Source organism: Megalobrama amblycephala, linkage group LG21 (assembly GCF_018812025.1).
Source record: "Megalobrama amblycephala isolate DHTTF-2021 linkage group LG21, ASM1881202v1, whole genome shotgun sequence".
Classification (NCBI taxonomy): Eukaryota; Metazoa; Chordata; class Actinopteri; order Cypriniformes; family Xenocyprididae; genus Megalobrama; species Megalobrama amblycephala.
The window spans coordinates 6,737,518-6,763,534 of NC_063064.1; the positions used below are offsets into that span (position 1 = coordinate 6,737,518).

The window sequence follows — 26,017 nt, forward strand, 5'->3', positions numbered from 1 at the left end:
AAATGGCGCTGCAAACTCACGCAGCTCTGTCAGAAGCAATCCGTGCATGAAATAAAGGTATTAGAAAATGTAACATTTTGCAGTTTATTAACTAATTCTTAGGGCCATTTTGAAATTTCAATCATCAGACAGTTGCCAGCCACCTCACTTCATCTTTTTCGATAGGAGAAAAAGTTTCAGGGGTTCACCTTCTGCCATCCTACACACACACACGCGCACACACACACAGGTGACTGACTGACTGCTTGCACCAATGGAGGGGGAGGGGTCGTGTTACTACGCTGCACACAGTCTGGAGGATTCCTGCATTTTGCGTCTTTGACACATCATAAAACAGCTCATACCACAGGAACGGTATCACTTAAAAATTTAGCGGTTTTGAAACCGTGACGTTTTCAAACGTATACCTTGAAACAGGTAACCGGCGATGCCTACTCCAGAGTCTTGCTGAACTGGTGTATTGATATAAAGTCTAATAACCCCGCCTAAGAAGCAATAGAAGGGTTAAATTAATGATTGATGGGATTTCATCATTTCACTCTCTGAAAACTCATTCACACCAGCTGCAGAAAGAAAGGAAGTGAGAAAAGATTGTGTGCACACGTGTGTTTGTGTTAGATATTAGTTTATGTGTTAGAATAATCAATAGTCTCATTTATATTTTTAAATAGAAGTGTCTTGCATTATGTGCTTACAAATTTAATGTCTTAAACTGCCAATCTATGTTACCTTGCTGATAGTGTTTTCACGATAGTTTGGATATTCATATCCACTACAGAGCTTATAGTTATGGACCATGCAAAGGAACGCTGGACGATTCAGTTGCTCGATCGTAAAATAAGTTACTCTTCTAAAATTTCCTATAAATTAATTAATTCAATTTGAGCTAAATTGCCCTGTGTACAAAGTGCTTCTCTGTGCTTCCTCTTAATATGAGTGTTTTCTCTCAAACTTACATCCTCTGTGTCCTTTACTCGTAGGATCTGCTCTCGTAAATCCTGCAGGTCATTGAATGTGGACTGTGCTGTGATTGAGTACACAAGAGCAAAGCCCTGACCGTTCTTCATGTACAGGTCTCTCATGGCTGTGAACTGCTCCTAGAAAAGAGAAAGAAAACACCATAATGGAAAAAAGCACAGAATAAATACATACACACAAAAAAATCCTTTTCACAACACAAAATAAGTGTTTCATCTATATGAATGTTTCATTCACAGTAACTGCATTTCTTTTTGTTCAATTTAATACATTTGGCTGTTATTTAATCCAAATGATCTTAATGGTTATTCAGTTAATCATTTGTTGCATCTATAGATTTCTATAGATATGGTTTCTACTTTGTTCGCAATTTCCGATACGATAACCAAAAGTAATGAATTCTTTTTACATTACAAGCGATTTATCTTAGATTATAACCTGTAGCCTGTACAACTAATTATTTCAGCAACAAAGGTGATCTGAAACCTGTATCTTGCATTGTTTGCTATTCAGTGAACTCATTGTTATAGTACTAATTTGAAAGAAGATCATACTGTTGTGTTTCGGTGATTAAATCAAATGTTTTCATTACATATCACAATGATCTTGTTTTTTGAAAGTGATTATGAAGAATGAAAATATGTAAAACTAGAATGAAAGCATGAGATCAGGTTTGGAAAGAATGACTAGCAGTGTTACAAGTGTGATCAGTTTGGATTTCTATACTAAGAGTTTTGAAAATGTACATCTTACATGTGAAATAGTACCAAAGTGAATAAAAAAAAAAAAACTGTAGGTCCTTAGACAACTAAAAACAAACAAATATGCAACAAACAATAAATAAGTTACAATATGGAGTTAATTGTGGAGGGCTTTCACTGTGTGGTTGAGTTATAAAACAAATCCTCTTCAGAGTTCTGTTTGTGTATGAGTGAACGAGCGAAGAACACTATTTAAAGCTACTATGCTTGTCTGTGTTCTGCTCGGAGTGTGTGGAAAGATAATATCCTTTCAGTAGCGAATTCAAGTTCTTTTGCAGCTTATTGCGCTTTTACATTTTTTTTAATATCAAGCACTTCCCGCTCTTTATTTTTTTTTCCAGACAATCCACTGAAAGCTGCACAAATCATCATACAGACATAAATACAACACATTCTGGAGTCGAAGGTATCGCCGGCGATACCACTTCTGTTTTTTTCTTACCAGTGTGAAAGAGAATAAAAATACTCTGTCAATTTTGCACATACAATTAAGAGTTATACACCAATTTAGTACACTCACTTTTTGCAAAATAAAGAAAACTAACATGATGCGTGATCTGTCGTCTCCCTCTGAACAAAGTCCAATTTGATAGTTCTCAGAAAATTAAGTGTAACTTAGTGAATACTAATCACAAAAAGAAAAAAATAGACTTATGTCTAAAGAAATGTTGAAATGTCAGGTTTTAAATCATGTAAGTAAAATCAAAAACAAAAATTCTCTGATTATGTAACCTGTATGAAAAGAGCCATGTCAGACGACCGTGATTCAGCTCATTATCTGCTAATTCAGCCACGCCCACGGAGCCAGCGCTATTCAGACGCAAATTCTGAGGCAATACATGTATACATCATAGCAATCGTGTATTTATTATCTTCAAAAGTGTTTATCTGCATGTTATAGCCATGATTATAGTGATCTCTGGAAGCCTCTGTTAGTTTCTGGAATATCACATGGTATGCCTGTTCTTCACTGAGACATTTGTGGACTAAAGGTGCACAGAGCGCCCTCCGGCTGCAAGTATGAATTGAAAACAGTTTCCAGCACTCATAGTGATGACAATAAATATTGAATAAATATTACTCCTCTGTATAGAAAATTGACAAACATATGGGAATCTATCAATATTTCTCCGAATGTGCATGCTTTTAAGCATATTAAGAAATTACGGTCATAAGATTTTAAGAATAAAACAGAGGTCAAAATGCGAAGCTTGAGTCTTAGATCTTTTTAATGATGTATAGTTTGTCAACTGCACATTAACATTTAGGCTACATAATATAACAAATATAGTAGCCTATATGAAATGCCATAGAGGCAGGGCTCTACTGTGCCCCCATTTCACTTGCATTTGCTCCTGAAAATAACTGCGTGTGACTGTGAAAAAATATTTAGGCACACGTGGTGCGAGTGACCCGATCAATTCAAATGAATAGATCTACAATCGGAATAAAAACTCCCAAAATGCATCTAAACTGAACAACAGTTATGTTTCATACTGCAATTGGCTGCTTCGCATGCCTTAATTCAAAGACTTTGCTTCAGTCAGCACAGCATGTGCAAAAGATGTGCACTCCATGCACCTTTAGTCCACTCCATGCACCTTTAGTCCACAAACGTCAGAGTGATGAGATCGGTTTCATAGACAATTGGTGGGGCAATGGACAAGTTTTTGGGGCAGACCTGACCTGTTGAAAAGAGATGGTATTCATCTGTCCCGGGATGGTGCTGCTCTTCTCTCTAGTAATATGGCACATAGTCTTAGAACTAAAACATGACAAACTGGGGCCCAGGTCAGGAAGCAGACAGACTGTCTAAACCGACCGTCTGCTAGCTGCCTCACGTTACAGAAGTCAGATAAATCCCAACACATAGAAACTCTTACACCTAGATATTATCACATAGAGACTGTGTCTGTACTCCGAATTAGTAAAAACAAAAAACTTCCAAACCCATTTAATGGTAAAAATTTAATTGATGTTCAACAAATAAAAAATAAAGATAATAATGATAAACAAATGATAAAGCTTGGGTTGTTTAATATTAGATCACTTTCTTCAAAAGCACTTATTGTAAACTATATTATCACAGAAAATAATCTAGATGTGCTGTGTTTGACAGAAACCTGGCTAAAACCGGACGGTTACATTGCTTTAAATGAGTCTAGCCCTCAAGGTTATGATTATCGACACAATCCTCGACAGAAAGGCAAAGGGAGAGGCGTTGCTGTAATTTATAGTAATATTTACAGTATCAGCCAGAAGTCTTTCAAATATAATTCCTTCGAAGTGATGGTGCTTTACGTAACATTATGCAAGTTGACATTTGTGCTGGCTAATGTATACAGGCCACCAGGACACCATACAGACTTTAAAGAAATTGCCGATTTTCTATCAGAATTAGTACTAGCTGCAGATAAAGTCCTTGTTGTTGGTGATTTTAATATCCATGTAGATAATAAAAAAGACTCATTGGGATTGGCATTTACAGACATTCCAAACTCTATTGGTGTTAGACAACACGTGTCAGGACCCACTCATTGTCATAATCATACTTTAGATCTAATATTGTCACATGGAATCGATATTGATGCTGTTGAAATTCTGCAGCAGAGTGAGGACATCTCAGATCATTATCTAGTCTCGTGTATACTACATTTAGTCAAAGCGGCTAAACTGCCTCCCTGCCATAAATATGGTAGAACCATCACTTCCACCTAAAGATCGCTTTATAAAAATCTTCCTGGGGTGAGTTTCCCGAAAGCATCTTGGTGAACCATGGTCGTAAGTCCCATAATCTATTGGTAACGACGGAACTGCGACCATAGTTCGCTTTGGGAAACGCACCCCTGATCGGTTTCATTGCCTTAGCATACCAGACAGCTTAGAAGACCTCGATGTTGCAACAGAAACTATTGCCTCTGTCTTTTCCAGCACATTAGACTCAGTTGCTCCTTTGCATTTATTAAAGATTAAGGAAATTAAATCAACGCCATGGTACAATGAGCACACTCGGGCCCTAAAAACAGCAGCCAGAAAAATGGAGGGCAGCTGGAAGAAAACAAAACTAGAAGTATTTCGCATTTCGTGAAGAGAGAGAGAGAATTATTGAGTACAGAAAGGCCTTAAAAACTGCTAGATCTGCCTATTTTTCAAAACTTTTAGAAGAAAAAACAAACACAACCCTAGGTATTTATTTGATACAGTGGCTAAATTAAGAAATAAAGCTTCAACTTCTGATGTTTCCAAAGAGCACAGCAGTAATGACTTCATGAACTTCTTTACTTGCAAGATTGATAATATTAGAGAAAAAATTATAACCATGCAACCGTCTACTACAGTATTGTGTCAGACAGTGCATTGTAGTGTCCCTGAAGAAAAATTCAATTCATTTACTGCTTTAGGAGAGGAAGAATTGTCTAAACTTGTTAAATCATCAAAATCAACAACATGTATGTTAGACCCTATGCCGACTAAGCTATTGAAAGAGATGCTTCCAGAGGTCATAGATCCTCTTCTTAATATTGTTAATTCATCTTTATCACTAGGATACGTACCAAAAACTTTTAAGCTGGCTGTTATTAAACATCTTATTAAAAAAACCACAACTTGACCCTAGAGAATGTCAATTACAGGCCGATTTCAAATCTCACTTTTCTGTCAAAAATACTAGAAAAGGCAGTTTCATCACAACTAAGTTCCTTTTTAGAAAGAAATAGTATCTGTGAGGATTTCCAGTCAGGATTTAGACCGTACCATAGTACTGAGACTACTCTCAGAGTTACTAATGATTTGCTCTTATCAGATCGTGGTTGTATCTCTCTATTAGTGTTACTGGATCTTAATGCTGCATTTGACACTATTGATCACAATATTCTTCTAAATAGACTCGAAAACTATGTTGGCATTAGTGGAATTGCATTGGCATGGTTCAAATCATACTTATCTGACTGTTATCACTTTGTAGTAGTAAACGATGAGATGTCATATCAATCACAAATTAAATATGGAGTACCGCAAGGCTCAGTACTAGGACCGTTGCTTTTCCCTCTGTACATGCTACCCTTGGGAGATATCATTAGGAAGCATGGCGTTAGTTTTCATTGTTACACTGATGATACTCAGCTCTATATTTCTTCGCGCCCTGACGAAACTTACCAATTCGCTAAATTAACAGAATGTATAGCTGATATACAAAACTGGATGACCAGTAATTTCCTACTACTAAATTCAGAAAAAACAGATTCTAATTTTTGGACCGAAAACTTCTTCACGCAATAATCTAGAATACTGTCTAACACTTGATGGCTGCTCTGTTAAGTCTTCGTCGTAAGCTAGGAACCTGGGTGTGCTCTTTGATACCAATCTTTCATTTGAAGGCCATGTTACTAGCATCTGTAAAACTGCATTCTTCCATCTTAAATATATCTAAACTACGACATATGCTCTCAATGAAAAATGCAGAACAGTTAGTTCATGCGTTCATGACCTCAAGGCTAGATTACTGTAACACTTTACTTGGTGGTTGTTCATCCCGCTTGATAAATAAACTACAGCTCGTACAAAATGCAGCAGCTAGAGTTCTTACTAGAACTAGGAAGTATGACCATATTAGCCCAGTTCTATCATCACTGCATTGGCTTCCTGTTAAACATCGTATAGATTTTAAAATCTTGCTAATTCCTTACAAAGCACTAAATGGTTTAGCTCCCCAGTACCTAAGTGAGCTCTTAATGCATTATAGTCCTTCACGTTTATTGCGATCTCAGAATTCAGGCCAGCTGATAATACCTAGAATATCAAAATCAACCGCAGGCGGTAGATCCTTCTATTTGGCACCTAAACTCTGGAACAATCTTCCTAGCATTGTTCGGGATGCAGACACACTCTGTCAGTTTAAATCTAGACTAAAAACACATCTCTTTAACCTGGCATACACAACACATTATCAATTTATATTTTCAAATCCGTTAAAGGATTATTAGGCTGCATAAATTAGGTCAGCCGGAACCGGGAACACTTCCTATAATACCAGATGTACTCGTTACATCAGAAAAAGAATGGCATCTACGCTAATATTAGTCTTTCCGTTTATCCCGAAGTTTACCGTAGTCAACCGGATCCAGGCCGTATCCAGCTGAGACCAAGGACCGGCGCCATGACACGACCACAACGCAGCCCTGAAGTATCAGCAGAGATCGAGTCAACTAGATCATCCATTGTGAAGACATCATCAACACGACAGCCAGTGCCACAGTTCCTCAACAAACCGTCCATACCGGCATGATGAATACGATCCTCAACTGGACACGACCACAACACAGCGCTGAAGTATCAGCAGAGATCGAGTCAACTAGATCATCCATTGTGAAGGCCTCATTGACATGACAGCCAATAGCACAGTTCCTCAACAAACCGTCCATACCGGCGTGATGAATACGATACTCAACTGGATGGAACTGAAATAAATACTTTGAATGTTGCGATCCTATCAGACTTATGATAGCAACCTGAATCGTAACAAAGCACTGTTCGCCAGAGGAGAACTGGCCCCCGACTAAGCCTGGTTTCTCCCAAGTTTTTTTTCTCCATTTTAACACCTATTTGCCACTTATTTGCCACTTGTTTGCCACCTGATGTCACCTGATGGAGTTTGGGTTCCTAGCCGCTGTCGCCTTTGGCTTGCTTAGTTGGGGACACTTGACATTTGACTTGACATTTGATACTCAACAGTATTCTTGACATTTATTCAGCAGTGCTTCTGATCTGCTCTGATCTGCCGAAATTTATGTACCAGTTATCAATGTAAAGCTGCTTTGACACAATCTGCATTGTAAAAAGCGGCACATAAATAAAGGTGAATTGACTACACTTCAAAGATTGTTTACAAGGTGCAACCGGCGTGACGCAGCCACGTGCACTTACCAGGCCGCTGTTTCTTTGCAGCCAAATGAATTGTAAATACTACATTTGGATCATCATAATCAAGGTCGGAAATTAACGGGGGCTTGAGGCAAAAATGCCTGCAAAATTTGATAAAAAGAAAAACCAAAAAACACGCCCGTTATGAACGCCCGTGCGCATAGCCGATATTACTTTCACTTTTGAAGTAGAGGAAATTCGGAGGTGGCAATTGCTTAATTGGTGGGTGGATTCATAATTATTCTTAATGAAAAACACAACAACAAAACGGTACAATGACAAACTCGCTTAAATATGCGCTTTTACTCGTCAACCACATTTTCATCCATCATCTTGTCATTAAGAAAAATTAGACAAAATGGGCAAGTGATAACCGGTGTTGCTGCTGAACACCGGTAACACCGTTGATCGCAGCAAGCCTATATGTGTAAGTTAAATAATAGCACATGACTGTTACTCCTGTTTCTCCGAGTATTGGCATGATTGCAAATGTGATACTTACTGATCTGATTGAAGTCCAATAAACAAGCTGATATTAAGTGACAATTTTAGCCACAGTACTACTGTTTTTGCTCTATTTCGTGAAAATAGTTTCAAACACAGCCACACCAGAACTGTTGCACATCTCAAAGCAACTGTGGTTCCTGAATGAATCAGCATTTTGAACAACTGAATGAATGACTCGCACATTAAGATTTACTGCCACCTACTGGCGGTTTTATTTTCATATTTACACTTTACATGATTGTTGTTACTTAAAATATTAAAGGTTTTTTTTTTTTTAAACACATTTCTAAATTCAAAAAATTATATTTAAAGGGTTAGTTCACCCAAAAATGAAAATTATGTCATTAATGACTCACCCTCATGTCGTTCCAAACCTGTAAGACCTCCGTTCATCTTCGGAACACAGTTTAAGATATTTTAGATTTAGTCCGAGAGCTTTCTGTCCCTCCATTGAAAGTGTATGTACGGTAGACTGTCCTTGTCCAGAAAGGTAATAAAAACATCAAAGTGACATCAGTGGGTTGAAGTTAGTCCAAAAATAACAAAAAAGACTTTATTCAGCATTGTATTCTCTTCCAGGTCTGTTGTCAATCTGGGTTCACGACTCCGCAGTGACGCTGCTGACGTGTTATCCGGTGCGCCCGAGCTTCGTTTACAGTCTGAGGGAGACGCACGCTGTATTCAAGCTATTCTACATTGTTTGTATTTTGGTATTGCTATATTTTTTTTAAAATGGTGCGTAAGTGTGCATGTCGCGGATGTCCTAATCGCCAAAAACAATGACGTATAAGTGCATTACCAACGCCGACAGATGAAAGGATTCAATGGAATATTCAGAATCATCAATGGAAAGGTCCGGAAGAGAATACAATCTGAATAAAGTCGTAGTTTTGTTATTTTTCCAAAATGTATTTTCGGCTTCAAAAACTTCTAACTAACCCACTGTTGTCTTTGATGATGTTTTTTAACCTTTCTCTGGTCTACCGTACATACACTTTCAATGGAGGTCAGAAAGCTCTCGACTAAATCTAAAATATCTTAAACTGTGTTCTGAAGATGAGGTCTTACGGGTTTGGAACGACATGAGGGTGAGTCATTAATGACATAATTTTCATTTTTGGGTGAACTAACCCTTTAATGGTACAAATGCCCCAGGAAATTAATTTAAAGGGCCAAATATCACCCTGTAATAATGTCTTTTTGATCAGAAAGTGCTCTTAAAATTTTTTTATTAGGAGCACAAGTGCTCCTAAAGAAAAATATTACCGGAGAGCCCTGAGAGGTAGGAATGTTCAGATGCGTTGCATCACAGAAATACATTATATTTTAAAGTATATTAAAATAGAAAACCATTATTTGGTTAGAGACTTGAGACTTCTTTTAAAAACATAAGTAATGCGTACAAACTTTTGACTGGTAATCTAATTTAACATAGGCCTATACAAAATTTTCATGACATAGGGTGTTTAATTCTTATTTGTGCATCCTCGTTTCCTTTCCTCGCTTCCTTTCCTCGCGTCTTAGCTCCACCCCTTCAGGACTCGAGGGAAGGAAACAAGGAAAAGACGCGAGGATGGAGGAATTGAATCAAGTGAAATGATATATCCTCACTACCTTTAGCGTCACTTCAAAGCGTCATCAGCTGCGCATGAGGGATCTACCCATATGTTGTTAAAGTTTGATTATTAAAAAAATATAATAAATATTAATAAAGCAAGATGCCCCATTGAAATATGTGACATGTAAAGTTTATTTAAACTGCATACATTAAAGCATACATTTAAATTATTGTGACAGAAATGAAGGGGGAGGAGAATTTATGCGTGCGTCAGGTTTCTCGAGGAGAAAGTCTTCCGCAAAGGATGCACCTGTGTATCCTCGCTCATGACTCCTCGGGAAGCTTCCTCACTCCTCGTTCCTCACCTCATCGCGGTGCAATTAAAGAATTGAGATGTCCTTCAAGATGGCTGAGCTCCATCGGTTTCCGGGTCATAGGATGGAGGACGGAGGAGCGAGGAAACGAGGAGGGATATTGAGAAGCACCCAAGATGTGCAATAATACGTGCATGCGTGAGATCACAAAAATCATGTTTTTTTGTCAAGAGTGGACATTAATCCTGTTATCAGCATGATCACAGAGGAAATTTTCACATAGCCTACCTGACTGAAAGGGCTCATTATGCAGATCTTTTGTCTTCTCATGTGTGAATCATAGCATTATTCATGAAGATTCACGCCTCCACGCACACTGTGTTCCTTACAAAATCTAAATCAATATATTGTTTTATATGAACGAGTAGGCAGAATCATTTTTACATAATTTTGAAGCAAAAACTCTAGTCTACAACCTCCAATACCCAGAAGTCTTGGGAACATATATAACATTAGTGGCCTTGTTTCAGTGACTTAAGTTTTTTGTTTTTTCAATAACCACACATAAACATTATTCCTTCAAAAAAAAACAAACACATACATGTTTGTCACATATTATGGTAGCCTAGTTCGTGCTGAATACAGTGTAATGACACTTTTTCCATTAATATGTTTATGAACAACTGAAAAAAGCACAAATGTCAGGGCATGTCAAAACTTCTCCAGGGCCCCAAAACGGCCTCAGACTCCAGAAGGTTAAAAGGTCTCTGTGGCAAAAGAGAAAGTACCCAGTGAAATGTTTCAAAATTTCTCTTGGATTTGAAGTGACGCTTGTATGATCAAGAATATTCCAATATACAAATAAGCTTTCCTTTGATTCCTCCATCCTCATTTTCTTTCCTTGCAGCCTTCCCTCGCATCCTAAGGGGGGTGGAGCTGAGACGCAAAAAAAGGAAATTAGAAACGAAATGCACCCACTCTTTCACTTGTTTCATTATTGGATGAATCTGTATTTTAATGCAGATCAGAAAACTTAAAAGGAGGTGAAAAAAGTGACATGTTTATAAACTAAGTTGTTGTAACAAAACAAAAACATTTATTCACACAAGGACTGGGCACTGACACAAATTTCACAATTGGATTTCGATTCAGAAGTTTGCGAAATGATTTCGATTCAATTACCTTCAATTCAATATTGATTAATTTGAGACCTGGTACAGTACATGGCAAATTAGCCCCGCCTCCACTCACTCGCACAGGCTCAGAGATCCACTTGGTCAACTTACTGAAGTAAACGCTGCACAACATCGCTTTTTACAACGTCGGACACATGACAGTAATTAATATGATTAGCCTTTTGCTTGACTACATTATCAAACAGCTGCTAATAATGTGTTGCTAATGTTAAACAAACCATGTTCCCGTTCGTGGGTCAGAGAGCCGTTTTCTAAAACTCTGTATCCTTAGAAATGCTTTGAACATCTTAGAACGTCAGTGGAGAAAGGCATATAGTTCATCTTAACATCATTATATATCATACACCTGCTATATTGCCAAATCTACCCGATTTTTTATATGAACAGAAAAATATACCGGGATGGCTCCTTGAGACTCTCCTAATGATATGCTAAAGCCCGCCGGCATATTGACGTGATTAGGTAGTTTGTGACGTCACAAACACAAGCGATTTCAAACAGTGTTTTTGAAACTGTCTTTAGACACTGCAGTTTTAAATAGAAAATACTTAGCAATGGTGTTGACTTTTGAATTTGCACATGGTTTGTCTTAAAGCATATTAAAAACACCAGATAGACATATAAACGTTAAAAATTTGATTTTCACCACATGAGGACTTGAAGTACAAATACAATGAATATGCAATAGCCCAGTGGTTCCCAAACTGGGGTACGAGTACCCCTGGGTGTACATGAGGTGACAAAAGGGGGTACGCAAACAAAATGCTAAGTAGTTAATTTAATTCTACCTTAAAATAATATTAAAACCAAGCATGTTATTAAAACCAAAATGTCATAAATCCAGTACATTTAAACAAATTACCTCATAATTTGCAGTCAAAAATGACTGCATCCACAGAAGCAGCATGCATATGATGGATTGCTTGCAGTCTGCCGTCTTAAATCGCACTAATACTGCTAATAATTACTGCCATCTTAACATACATTTTAAACAGTACTGTCAGAATTTACTCTATTTTGCAACAACAACAACGAAAAAATAGTTCTAACGAAAAACACAGCAGAACTACAAACACACCTCTGTGTTTCGCCAACAATTCTGCGGCTTTGAACAAATCGTGAAAGTCAATGATTCATTCACAGCCACTTGCTTCTTTACTGAATTAATGACTCGATGACTCACTCATAAAAAGTGTGACTTCCTGCCACCTACTGGCAGCTTTAGTTTAATATTTAAAAGTATCACTTAGTTTTACAATCATTGCATATTTCTCTATTGAAAATTTTTTTATTTAAAACATTATATATTTTATAAAGTTATTCATAAAGGTAAAAATATGCACTGGAAAAATCAATTTAGGGGGCAAATATTGTCGCTTAATGGAAAAGGTGTGACTGCTTAAGTCACACCTTTTTGTGACTGTTTAAGTGGAAGAGAGGGGGTACGCAGAAGGATGGTAATCCCTTCAGGGGGTACTCCACTCTAAAAAGTTTGGGAACCACTGCAATAGCCTATCGTGCATATATTTAGCAAAATGCTCATCTCCAAGTTATTTTTTGTAGCTGACTAATGAGTTTTTGGACATTAAATGGCTTTTCTGGGGTAAATGTGACATTTTTACAAGGAGTTTTATTGACGACTTTCTGTGGTTCAAATACTGATTGATTGATTGATTGCAGGTGACATGATACAAATTATTGCTTGAACTAAAGCGCTACAGCAATCAGTCATGCCACAGAGCGCCAAGATCACGGCAGCTTGAGAGAGGTCTATGGTCTCACTCCAGTTTAAGGGAAATGAGAGACGACACCAATGTCATTAACCGGTCAACCTTAGCGAGGATGCTGATGCACTGAAACTTCATTTAAATTAGCTAAAATTTAGAGTTAGATGTAATGTAATAACTTTGACAAACTATACATTAAAAAGATCTAAAACTCAAGCTTAAATTTTTGACCTCTGTTTTACTCTTAAAATCTTATAGTGGCCGTAATTTGTTAATATACGTCAGGAGTTATGAATATGAAAAACTGAGTTGTTACCTTCTCTTTGAAATACGAGCGTCAGCCACATACATTGAGAAAAAAACTTCTGTATGTTCATCATGAAACAACTCGACAAAACATCCCTCAGGGCTTTTAGCTTAAAAGCATGTCTATTTGGAGAAATATTGATGGATTCTCATATGTTTGTCAAATTTCTATACAGAGGAGTAATTTTTATTAAGCTTTCACCCAAAACGCGCTGTTGTCATCACTATGAGAGCTGGATACTCTGATGTACTGTTTTCAATTCATACTTGCAGCCGGAGGGCGCTCTGTGCACATATTGTCCACAAATGACACGTAGTGAAGGAAAGGCATACCATGTGGCATTCCAGGAACTAACAGAGGCTTCCAGAGATCTCTATAACCATGGATATAACATGCAGATAGACACTTTTGAAGACAATAAATGCACAATTGTGACGATATATGTTTTATCTGTGTTCATGTCATGTGGGGTATTTAATAATAATAGATTATATTTATAATGCAATGCTAATCGAGAGCTTTTCTCATTGTGCAGAAATAAAAGAATATATTTTCTGTCTGATTTTTGATCCGAAGCCACATCACATCACAGAAAGTTATTTAAAACACTCGACTTGTAAGTTTGGAGCAAAAACATGGTTTTAATCTTATAAATTGTCATGTTTTGTTGGTGTGCTAAGCTAACATGCTAACGAGCTCAATGTGGACAGGAGAGACAAACCGAATGGGGCAGTTAGCACCACAAAACAATATAGCCAATACATTGAATAGGTGCTTAGAAGATGGCAATAAACATCAGTTAGCATTTTAGCACTTTTCAAAAAGTCACATGACAGTCTTGAAAAACATTTTTTTTTTTTTTAAAAAACTAAGTTTTAATAAGTTTTAAACTCATCTTCAGATTTGAATTATAACATGGTCAGACATGTGGCTTTAGCCACAGTGCATTTCTAGATTGCTACAAGGCCAACTTCACTTTTATTTCCATAAAGATATTTCATAAAAATGAATTTCTAATAACTTTTCAAAAATTTGAAGCTATTTTTAATTATTTTCTTTATTGTGACAACAATTAATTATGACTTTGCAATAAACTGCAAAGTGTCTGCTTTCTAATAACACCATTTATGCTTTTAATGCAAAGGGTTCATGAACTGCATCTGTTTTAGTTTGGGTACGTCATTTCTTGGGATGTTCCAAAAGCAGGGGTGCTAGCTAACAGGTTAAACGATAACTGTGACCATACAACATGCAATATCGTTGACAAAAAAAGATGACATTACAGACTGTTTTTACAAGCTTTCATGCTTACGGTTGCCAGATTTCAAGAATTTAAACCCCCAATCAGAGCTTATCTGTTAAAATAACACGTTTTGCTTAATCTTTGCAATCTGGCCATCATGCACACATTCTTCTCCACACCAAGGAAGAACACAGAAGAACAAGGAAGAACACCATGTTCCGTTACACCCCTAGCGATCTAAGTGCAGGCTGATATCCAGCAGAGGTTCTCAAACTGTGGTGCTACTCAATACAGCCAAATAGCTGTAAACTTCAGTTTGACTAAAAGTAATGACAAAAAGTTGATAAAAATGCAATGACTTTTCATTCACTAAAACTAAAACTATGAAAGACAAAAATTACTAAAATGTGACTCAGACTAATAAGCATTTTTGTCTGAAGATGAAGACTAAGACTGGATATCAAAAAATGGCTGTCAAAATTAAGAGTGCTCCCCACACAATGACACCTCTTCCTCCATGCTTAACTGTGGTAGAGATGTATTTATTATTATATTTCCTAGCAGATTTTCAAAGTCACCACTCTGAAGCATCACCATGCAACTCGTTTCATTGTGATTCATCATTCCACACACAACTTTCCATATTCTGCCAACAACTTTATTGTGTACTCCACGCAAGTCAAACAGGCCATCAACAACAGTGGTGGATGATCGCAGGATCCTCTCCATGGTAAAGAAAAACCCCTTTACAACACCTAGCCAAGTGAACGCCACTCTCCAGGAGGTAGGCGTGTCATTGTCAAAGTCTACAATCAAGAGAAGACTTCACGAAAGCAAATATAGAGGATTCACCACAAGGTGCAAACCAAAAAACATCTAAAAACCCTGACCAGTTCTGGAAAAACATTCTTTGGACAGATGAAACTAAGATCAACCTGTACCAGAATGATGGAATGAAAAAAGTATGGAGAAGGCTTGGAACTGTTCATGATCCAAAGAAAGCAAGGTCATCTGTAAAACACAGTGGAGGCAGTGATGGCATGGCTTCCAGTGGCACCGGGTCACTGGTGTTTATTAATGATGATGCAGGAGACAGAAGCAGCCTTCTCTTCAATTCGGATGTACATAAAGAGATACTGTCAGCCCAGATCCAGCCAAATGCAGCAAAGTTGATTGGACAGCGATTCATGGTACAGATGGAAAATGATCCAAAACACACTGCAAAAGCAACCCAGGAGTTTTTGAAAGAAAAAAAAGTGGAATATTCTGCAATGGCCAAGTCAATCACCTGATCTCAACCCGACTGAGCATGCATTTCAATTGCTGAAGGCAAAACTAAAATGCAGAAAGACCAATGAACAAACAACAACTGAAGACAAGCTGAAGTTAGAGCCTGGTAAAGCATCAGAAAGGAGGAAACCTAGTCTTTGGTGATGTCCATGGGTTTCAGACTACAGGCAGTCATTGCCTGCAAAGGATTGTGTCCAAATATACAGTGCGTGCAGAATTATTAGGCAAGTTGTTTTTCTGATCATTTTTTTCCAGGCACATCTTACCAAATCCAAACCAAATTAATGTTAACTACTATAAATTTTGTAATTCATCATATATAAGTGATATATAATTGTTCATGAAGGCTGGCAAAAAACAAAAAAATCTTATATTTTCTATATATATATATATAAAATATGTTAATAAAATACAATCATTCTTCTAATCTCCTCACATTCTTTTTTTTTGTCCCAGTCCCATTGACATTGATAGGGCCATTAGGGGAGTGTCTTTGTTTTCCTAGGAGTGAAACACTCATTCATGATGATTCATGCCTCCTTGCATACAGTCTTCTGACATAAAATATGGCTTACAAATTTTAAATAAATGTTTTATGTGAATAAGTGCTCAGGATGATTTTCACATCATGTTGGAGCAAAAAAATCTAGTCTATAAGAGCCAGTTGTCAAAAGTCTTGTGAAAAAAGGTTCAGTCTGTGTTTTATGGCCTTATTAAAAAAATAGGATTTTTCACTAACCACGCATAATTTTCTCAAAAATACAAACTCATACATACTGATACTTATATACTACCGCAGCAGGAGTTTGTGCTGGACATAGTGTAATCAGATATAAAGCCATGAAAATATTTTAAGTTATTGAAAAAAGCACAAATGTCAAAACATCTCCAGGGCCCCAAAACTCCTCAAACCCCAGAGGGTTAAAGTTCTTGATTCTAACTTTTATTTACCCTTATGAAAACAGTTCTTGTAACATTTGTTACAATAAGCATATAACTACAGGTAAGACAATTGATGGCTCCTCATTACTATACTTAGGACAATGTTGACTTTTCTTATTATTCTATAACATTTATGAAAAATGGCAACCTACACATTTATAAACTAGCTAAAACATGCCACTGTTGCAATGTAGATCTATAGTGAAAAATATATTTCCTTAACAGATTATCTATTATAAATTTTACAAGTTGGTCAAAATTTACCACAATAAATACAATAAAATGTGATAAATTTTAGTATGGGTGGTCATGAGTAGTTTAAAAAGCTTTCTTATTTATGTTGGTGTATGATGATTTCTTTTTATGAGTCTTTTTATTTAATGTGGCAGTTAGCTCATGTTTGACTTTCTCCATAGTGTTTTAAAGTAGAACATTTTAAATAGAAGTGAAATAGGTTGCACATTTTATCATTGGCATCACAATAGGATACAAATCTTTTTACACTTTTGGAGTGCTCTACTGAAAGTGGGCATAGTAAAGCGTATGATGATTCGTAAGCCACTCATGAACAATTAAATAAAACAGGCTTCAGTCATGTTGGGCATTAAGGACAGGATATTAATGCATATAAAAAGCTCCAAACATGCAATGTATATAAATAATTAATAGCATAATTCTATGCTTCCATTAACTATGGTATAAATATTGGGGAGGGGGGAGCTGTACTTGACAGATTTGGCTATTACCTCAACCCCCCCTACCCACCAAATTAATTTATGCACTTCAGGTTTGGGTAAGAAGTGTACATGCCTTAGGACCTCTGCTGATAATGCAAACAAATAAACGGTGTGAATTCTTTATTTGTCCTCTAATCTAGTTGCAGTACGTTGCAAGCTGTTGCTGGCTGAAGCCTCCAAAACCTAAAAGTGTGAAAAGTCTGACAACACTTACTGTTCCTGCTGTGTCCAGGATCTCCAACATGCACTGCTGGCCATCCACCTCCACTTGCTGCATGAGGGGAAGAGGAGATGATATTAAAGTAAACAGAGATTAGCTTCCATTACCCACTAGGGCTTTAAACAAAATACAGGATACACTACTGAGCAGAGAATTTCTACCTTTCTGTAGGAGTCTTCTATTGTGGGGTCATATTTCTCAACGAAAATTCCCTGGACAAACTGGACCGTCTGCAAGAGGCACAGATATTAAATTAAAGCCAGAGAATGTTTCATACAGGCCTTTAAATAGTCAGTGGGAGAGAAAAAAAAAAAAAAAAAAAAAAAAAAAACACAACAACTGGCATCTCTTTAAACAGTAATATGGGGTACTGCAGCGGGTCTGCCAATTAAATGTTTGATCACAAATAATTTGTTAAAAAATTAAAACGGGTTAAAAAAAAAAAACATCACAGAGTCAAATTTAAATATAATAATAAATATATAATATTGGGTTAAGAAGATTACTCCATTAGCAGCTTTAATAAAACCCATGCATCCACCTGCTGCATGAGCGGTCACATGGATGTACCATACAGTCAATGTGATGTGATTGTTATCGAAGACTATGAGCACTATAACTTTTATAATGCTACTGGGTAATGTATTTTATAGAGACCTTTATAGAGACTGCCAATCAAACTTCCCAAAGCGATTAGCGACCAATAGTAGGCGATCAATCGGAGCACCCCTAATTTTTTGAATGGAAAGTTTATACTTGGCATGAATACGTAAATAGGTCTATAGAACTAAATGACACAAGACAGCACTTTTAATCAGAGAAATCCAAAGCCATTTGGGATGCAGTCATCTACTGATCACTACTGTGGATCACATTATTGCTTGGCTACTTTGAAGTTTGGCGAGGAAGAGATGGTATACTGTACTTACCAGGGCTGACTTGCCCACACCACCAGAGCCCAACACCACAAGCTTGTATTCACGCATGGCAGGGTCTCTTCACCAGACTCCTCAGTGCTCTAAAAACAAGATAAGAGAAAAGAATGAGTAGGTTACCGCATATGGATATATGGTAGTTTGTGTCTGCGGGGTAGAGCGTGTCCTGGATCATAGCCTATGGGTGGGGGATATTACAAGCTTGACCTCTTAAACACAAAGCAGCTGTGGGTTCTGGATGGAAATGTGCAGTCTTGAGCCAGGAATGAGGCCTGCTAAGCCCCTGGGCCTATATGGATTTAACCCATATCAGCAGGCCCACACTGATTTGGATGCCACATGAGACATCAACCCTCTACAGACACACTGAATCTTGAGTCGCCACTGGCTACTAAGTTTTTTATTTTTCCCGCTAGACTTTTAACATGGAATGCAAGATCAATGCAAATGAAAAAAAGCCTATATAAATACATTATAAAATATACATTTAATATTATTATAGACAAGTAAACAGTCTATAATAAAATATGAACAAATAAACAAGCAGTAGCACAAATGAATACAATAGAACAAAATGCAAATGAAAAACAGTGCTTTTCAGGTTTTTCAGGTAGATCTAACAGTAGTTCAATACAGATTAGGTACAGAAATTGAATAAAGAAATCAAATGTAAAACAACACTGCATAGTTTTCACTGCATTTAAATTAGGGATGCACCGATACCATTCAAGGGCAGAGTACGAGTACCGATATTTTTTTCTGGTACTCACCGATACCGATGCCTATACATTTATTAATTTCTCTTCTTTTTTTTTCCTTTTGGTGGTGATGCAGTTTTCCAAGCACAGTGAGACTAATGAATATAGGACAGCTTCTTTATTATTACTCTAAGGAAAAAAGTAATACATTTTTATGTGCTTGTCACAAACTTAAAGATCAAAAATTTCAATCCAATAACATTCAAAAGGGCATAATTACCAATATATATTTGTTGTTCTATAAAAAGAAATTTACAAAAATTACAAACAATACAACAAATACTACAGAGATACAAATTAAATAAACATGTTTTTCAGATACAGTAGGTTTATATACCGTGTATACATTTATTTAACATATTTTGTTGTTTTAATAACATTAATGACAAATATTTAATTAGGCTACAGTGCCTTTAAGACCGAATCCATGGATACTGACACATATCCTGTTTTTTTTCACCCAAATGTTTACGTCCACTTAAGCCATAACTGACTGTATTTACGTTAGATACTCCACACGATAGACATTTTGACAACTATGTGTTGAACATTCAGGCACAAGGAGAGACTAGACTAAAGGCTGATTTATACTTCTGCGTCGGACCTACGCCAGAGCCTCTGCGCCGTAGGCTATGCGTCCGTTTTCATTTATACTTCTGCGTCGCAGTCCCAGTCGACGTGCATGCAGACCACTAGGAGGCAGTGTCCGTGGTCATGTTGAGGATCAAGGCAAAAGCCGAAGAAGCAGCTTGTCGTCATGTACGTTGTCAGAGAAGCTTACAAATAGAAGCCGCAAATAGGTAACAACTTTTGTTGCAGTTTGACTGCATGTGTCCCCTGAAATAGTGTTTTTTCATTCATATGGAAGTTGAAAACGCTCGCTCTTCTCCGATTGCTCCATGCCAGTTTTTTTACCTGAGGGAGGGGTTCTAGCAGACCAATCACAGCGCTTGCGGTCTTCTATAGTATTATAAGTATCGTACTGAACTGACCGACAGCTTCAGTGATTATAAAAGGAGCACTCTTTACTTGCTTTCTGTGTAAATCAGTTGTCAAACAAGTTTTAGATGTGACTTCTCATGTTTCATACTTCAGCACAAAAAAAAGTGCAAAGCTTTGACAAAAGTTGAATTCTTGATTTGATATTTTAAAATAGTGGTTTCATAATGTCTAAATATTAATTCAAAAGCAAAATGTGTAAAAAATATATCAGGGAGGGAGTGGAAATGGCTAATAAGCTAGTAAGATATACAAATAGGCACAATGGTTTTCTCGGTGGTCTCTATAAAGGCAGAAGAGCCAATCAGATTACACATAACTCATGAGACAGTTTTTCTATGCGCAGCTAAAATTGCTTGACTACATTCACTGGTCTGGCAGTTGTTCCAGGTGTCTGAAAAGGACAATAAATTTGCAAAGTCTTTGCGGAGACATTGTATTGACAATTTGAGTTATTAAAATTGCATTAAGCTGCAAAAGTGATACTGTTCCCCAAGTGGCTTTCTGTGCACACACGAAATGGAGTGGCACATGGGCAAGCAAAGTGAACTTTGAGCTTTGGGTTTGTGCCTAAAAAGTTAAATACAAACAGAAATGACTCAAAATCCCCAGCTTGGTGAGTATTCACTTAAACCCCTTCAGTTATGTCTTAAGTGAACATTTACATTTGATTACTTTCTGTTGATAATAAAACAGAACATTCTTTATTATTTATTTCACAGGAATGATATATTAACGAGTTATCAACTCATGATACTTTCTCATTTCTTTATTTCTCATCTCCATCTCAATTTTTTAATACTTTAAACATTTTTGTTATGAATAGTTGGCCTATATTCTGGTGATCAGTATCAGTGATCGTATCAGTGATAGTATTGGCCAAAACTGCTTCCAGTGATTGGTAATCTGCCCCCAAAATCCTGATCGAAGCACCCTTAATATTCAGAATACATAATACACACAGGATCCCTTTAGTGTAAAAAAAAGGTGTCACAGAAAACCATTCAGCTTGCTTTCATATAGCAAACATACATGCAGCCAAACACAAGTCTTCTGAAGTTACGAGTCCTTGGTGAGGGGCCAAATCCAAACATTGGCCAGGCTGTGTGCACTCAAGGAACACTAAACTCATCCAGTGTTATTTGGAGAGGTTCATAGGTGCCGTTGCTCGAATGCCTTAGTCTGATTCTGGTTTTGCAGGATTGGTTGGCGTGCACAGAGGAGAATTTTCTTCCTTTAATGGTAAAGGCGGTGTAGAAAAGGCAATGAGATGCCAAGCTAAGGCCACTGAGAGGGAAAATTACCAGAGGTAAATGTAGAATGTGATTAGGAGCATTTCAGGAGCAAACAACTTCCAGCCATGAGTTGCACATGATGTCTGGAGAAAATACAGTGTCTCTCCATCTGTTTGCCTTTCAGTAAGATTACATCTCTTGTCGCACAAAAAACAACTGTAACTCCACATAATTCAAATTATATTCAAAAGCAAGCAAATTCATGCACGTGAAGTCAATGGATAGCTAGTTAAAAACTTCAATTCTCTTTTCTCCTTTGTTTCATTAGGACATTCAAACAAAAAATAAACAAATCTACCTTCCTCAAGTATGACATCATTACTGAATGCACCATGAGGAATAGTCTTTCCATGTATGGATGGAGAGGAGAGGCTGCTTTCTCCACACAGCATGAACAAAGCCAAAAATCCCTGACCTCAACTGCTCTGCTTAAAGTCTTCTGAAGTCATAGCAGGGCTCAACGCTAAGGACTTTTTGCTTACTTGCACTGCAAATAATTTCACTAGCCCTACCAAAAAAAAAAAATATATAAATAAAAAAAATAAAATAGAAAGTTGTTGTTTTGACCCATGAAACATTGGAGTCTGATCAATAAGCCACCAAAATTTTAGAAAACAGTGAAATTTCACAATTCTCGATTGATCCAAATTTCAATACCACAGCAAACTGCTAGCCTAACTAGTATAAAAGTTCAAATGGTAACACTTTTCAATAAGGTTCATTAGTTAAACATTTATTAATATTTTAACTAACATGAACTAACCATGAGCAATACATTTGTTACTGTGTTTACTAATCTTCGTTAACGATAGTTAATGAAAATACAGTTGTTCATTGTTTGTTCATGTTAGTTCACAGTGCATTAACTAATGTTAACAAGATTTTAATAATGTATTAGTAAATGTTAAAATTAGCATTAGTATTAACAAAGATTAATAAATGCTGTATAAGTGCAGTTTTTTTATTAGTTCATGTTAACTAATGTAGTTAGCTAATGAACCTTACTGTAAAGTGTTACCCAAAATTTTAATGTATATTACATTTGATAATTTATCTGAACCAATTATTATTGCCTCATTGTTATTATACCCATGTAATTTAAATCATTTTAATTATTATTTTTTTTTTTTTGGTAAGAAAAATGGACAAAGTATCGGATTAGATGCCTGCTTTCAAACGCTCCCATGTGAATCTGCAAGTGCTCGGTGAAGAGCGTCAAAGATGTCTATTTTTTATTATTACAATATGTTTTTGAAGCATTGATCACTGTAGCCAATCAAAGACATATGTTGAGCTCGTGAACACACAATGGCCAATCAGAGGTGTTTAAGAGTCCACTCAACAGCGCTTAAAATGCTAGGCTATGCTGGCACGTCACAATTTTAAACGTTTTAAAATACATTTTAAAAGTCAGAACCTTTGACAACACTATTCCCAGGTTAATTTTAAGGAAGCTGGTAAACACAGAGGTTCCCAGATTTAAATAAAAGAGGTTGGTCATTTTTTAAATGTACCAGGTTTATATGAAACAAGGCGATAAACAGTTAACTTAGGCTAAATGTGACAGTTTACATGCAAAGAAAAGTTTAAGCTTTTAAAAAGAATAAGCATAAAATGTTTAATTTACTTAAAATGTTACATTTAATTTACAGACTAAAAAAAAAAAAAAAAAAAAAAATTGTGCAGTTTTCTAACGGTTTTGACTTTAAAAAAAGAGAAAACCTGCACTTAACCATTTCACTGGCATTTTGTTTTCATAATTAGACATATGATGCATCATTAAATAGGATAGTCTAGCAATATATCGATTATCGCAGAATCGCTGTATCGTGATCGTATTGTAAGGTACCCTGTGATTCCCACCTCTACGCTACAACCACAATTTCTCAACTGAAAAATGTTTCGGACAGACAAAATGTGTGCTTGACCCTCATCATGGTTTTCAGTTTGTTAGTTTTACAAATTCTAACTGGATTATCAATCAACTTGTTGCTCTTAATAGTCACAGAAGATCATCAAATTCTTATGGTCCAAGCCTTTGGAAAAATCAACTGTTCTAAAACATTACAGTTTTCATCTCACTGGTTGTCTTAAACTGCATTTTCATTTATTTTTTGGTAACTGAGGAGAATCACTCTGGTGACTTACAGCTTCAGTGTGATACCATAAAAGACTAAATACAGTGTCTCTAATTTCCCTTTCAAGCAAATGAGAGAAAGCGACTACACAAACACTTCAAAACAAGCAAAACGCATCACAAAGTCAATTGCAATGTTTCCCATACATTGATTTATTTGTGGCAGTTGGCCACAATATCAACATTGACCGCCACAAATAGATTTAAACTGTTCCAAAAATGGTTCTGGTGGGATGTGTGGGAGAAGTGCTATATCCCTTCATGAATATTAATATAGTAATGAATGCACTGAAAAGCCCTTGCACTATTCATATACTCTGTCAGATGTTAATGCTGAGAGAGTAAGACAGTAAAGCTTCACAATTAATCTTTAAAAGATTGTGATATCGAATCAAACACCCACACAACCTTATTCCTAAATGACAACAATTCGTCTGCCTATTAAACCTTTGACAAAATCATATTGCAACATTCAAATCTTTGTTGGCACTGCCGCTGATCCAAGAGAGCACTTATTTCAACCTCATAGAATCATTATTTCTGTCAAGCAACAGTTCAAATGATCATAGAAGTAGGCTATAATTAGTAGGCTATAGTATAGACAATTCATTGTCAATATTAGGGCTAGGTATTGACAATTTTCAAGATTCGATTCGATTACTATTCACATGCTTTTGATTCGATTTGATATCGATTATTTTGGATGTAGTATTTCGATTACAGTACATGGCAAATTTTCTAGAGGAAAAAAAAAAACTCAACTAATGCTGTAAACTACACATGGGAGTCAGTTAGTACTAGCTATAATAATATTGAAGGTTAAATTAACTTATTTATATACAAACACTTAAATTACACTTAATGATGTCATTATAAAGTTTAGAATTACATAATCATATTTCTACTCCAATTCGTTTTTTTAAAATATATACATTTAAATCATGGCAGTCATAATTGATTTATTCAAACATGCATTAAATATCGAAGAACATTAAAAATTATAATAAATATGTAACGGTGCATAGCTATATTTATCAGAATGTTGCTTTCTAGAGTACACTTTTCTAGCTGACTAATGAGTTTATCGTCACTGAATATGTTTTTCTGAGGTAAATGTGACGTTACGTGACATCGTTTACAATTTTAACATACCTTCAGATGTTTATTCATGTTTATTTCGTGCTGTAACTGGTATTAGAGCGGAGAGGATAAATTCACATGCGCTCCGTGCTGCCGCATCTCGTTAACTGAGGCGCTACAGCGATCTGTCTCGCCACATTAAACAGCACTAAAACGGTATTTATTTTTTGAAACTCATAATAAGATGGACGTCAATCTGAGACTTTGCTTCATATCAAAAATAACAAAGCACAAAGATTAGGGTTGGGTATCGAGAACCGGGTATTCGATACGATGCGCACATTTCGATTCTGTTTACCTGCAACAAGGACCTTATCTCATCACCAGAGGTTGCGCTAGACTTTAACATTTTGACGGACAGGGTCGTTAAAATTCCGTCATAATCTATTGTTACCTGTCATTTTTCATTTTCATATTTTAATTATAACACCACATTTAATTGATTTTATTTTTGTTCTCATTTTCATTTTTAATTATGAACCTACAGGACGACATAGGCTTATCCATTTATTTTGAAGAACAGATTAACAGATTAGACTGGTAACTTTTACTTTAACATGAAATTTCTCTGTACTGTACTATAGGCTACGTGTTGTAGCCATTAAAAAAATGTAGTTTCATATTTATGTTTAAATAGTCCTATGTTATGTTTTAAATTCATCTATTTGATTATGAAAAGTGAAGAGCATGAGTAAAGCCGCGCACACACTTAATGATTGTAAGGCCGATTATGAATGTAAATTGATACTTATGACTGATCGCGCTTAAACGCGTCCAGTCAGAGCCAGTTGCATTCAGTCTGCGATTACAGTCAGTGTTCAAATTCCATGTGTGAGTATATAAATCGGCTTCAGTCGAAGGAAACAATTGGTATGTGTGTTCAGTTCAGTCTTTGAATGTTTCAGCTAATCGTTAGGTGTGTCCCCGGCTTAAGATGCATCATAAGATGCACAATATATCGGGAGACATGGAGTGGGTCAGACATGATTTTGACCACTTCATTAAGTTTTGTTTTGTAGAAGCCTTTCTTTAAAGTGAATTTCGTTTTGTAAAA

General features: G+C 36.4%; 1 protein-coding gene across 2 annotated transcripts in view; it reads right to left on the reverse strand.

The window, feature by feature from the left end:
* Window positions 1–845: 845 nt before the first annotated feature.
* The window catches only part of LOC125256596 (ras-related protein Rap-1b-like), a 31,793-nt gene continuing 6,621 nt past the window's right edge, over window positions 846–26,017 (reverse strand). For both annotated transcript variants that reach the window (XM_048172724.1, XM_048172723.1), the window contains exons 2-5: window positions 18,629–18,717; window positions 17,861–17,929; window positions 17,694–17,750; window positions 846–1,097 (exon numbers count right to left, since the gene is read on the reverse strand). In XM_048172724.1, the coding sequence (XP_048028681.1) occupies window positions 861–1,097; window positions 17,694–17,750; window positions 17,861–17,929; window positions 18,629–18,685 (420 nt within the window). In that variant the 5' untranslated portion in view covers window positions 18,686–18,717 and the 3' untranslated portion in view covers window positions 846–860. The remainder of the gene's footprint in view (window positions 1,098–17,693; window positions 17,751–17,860; window positions 17,930–18,628; window positions 18,718–26,017) is intronic.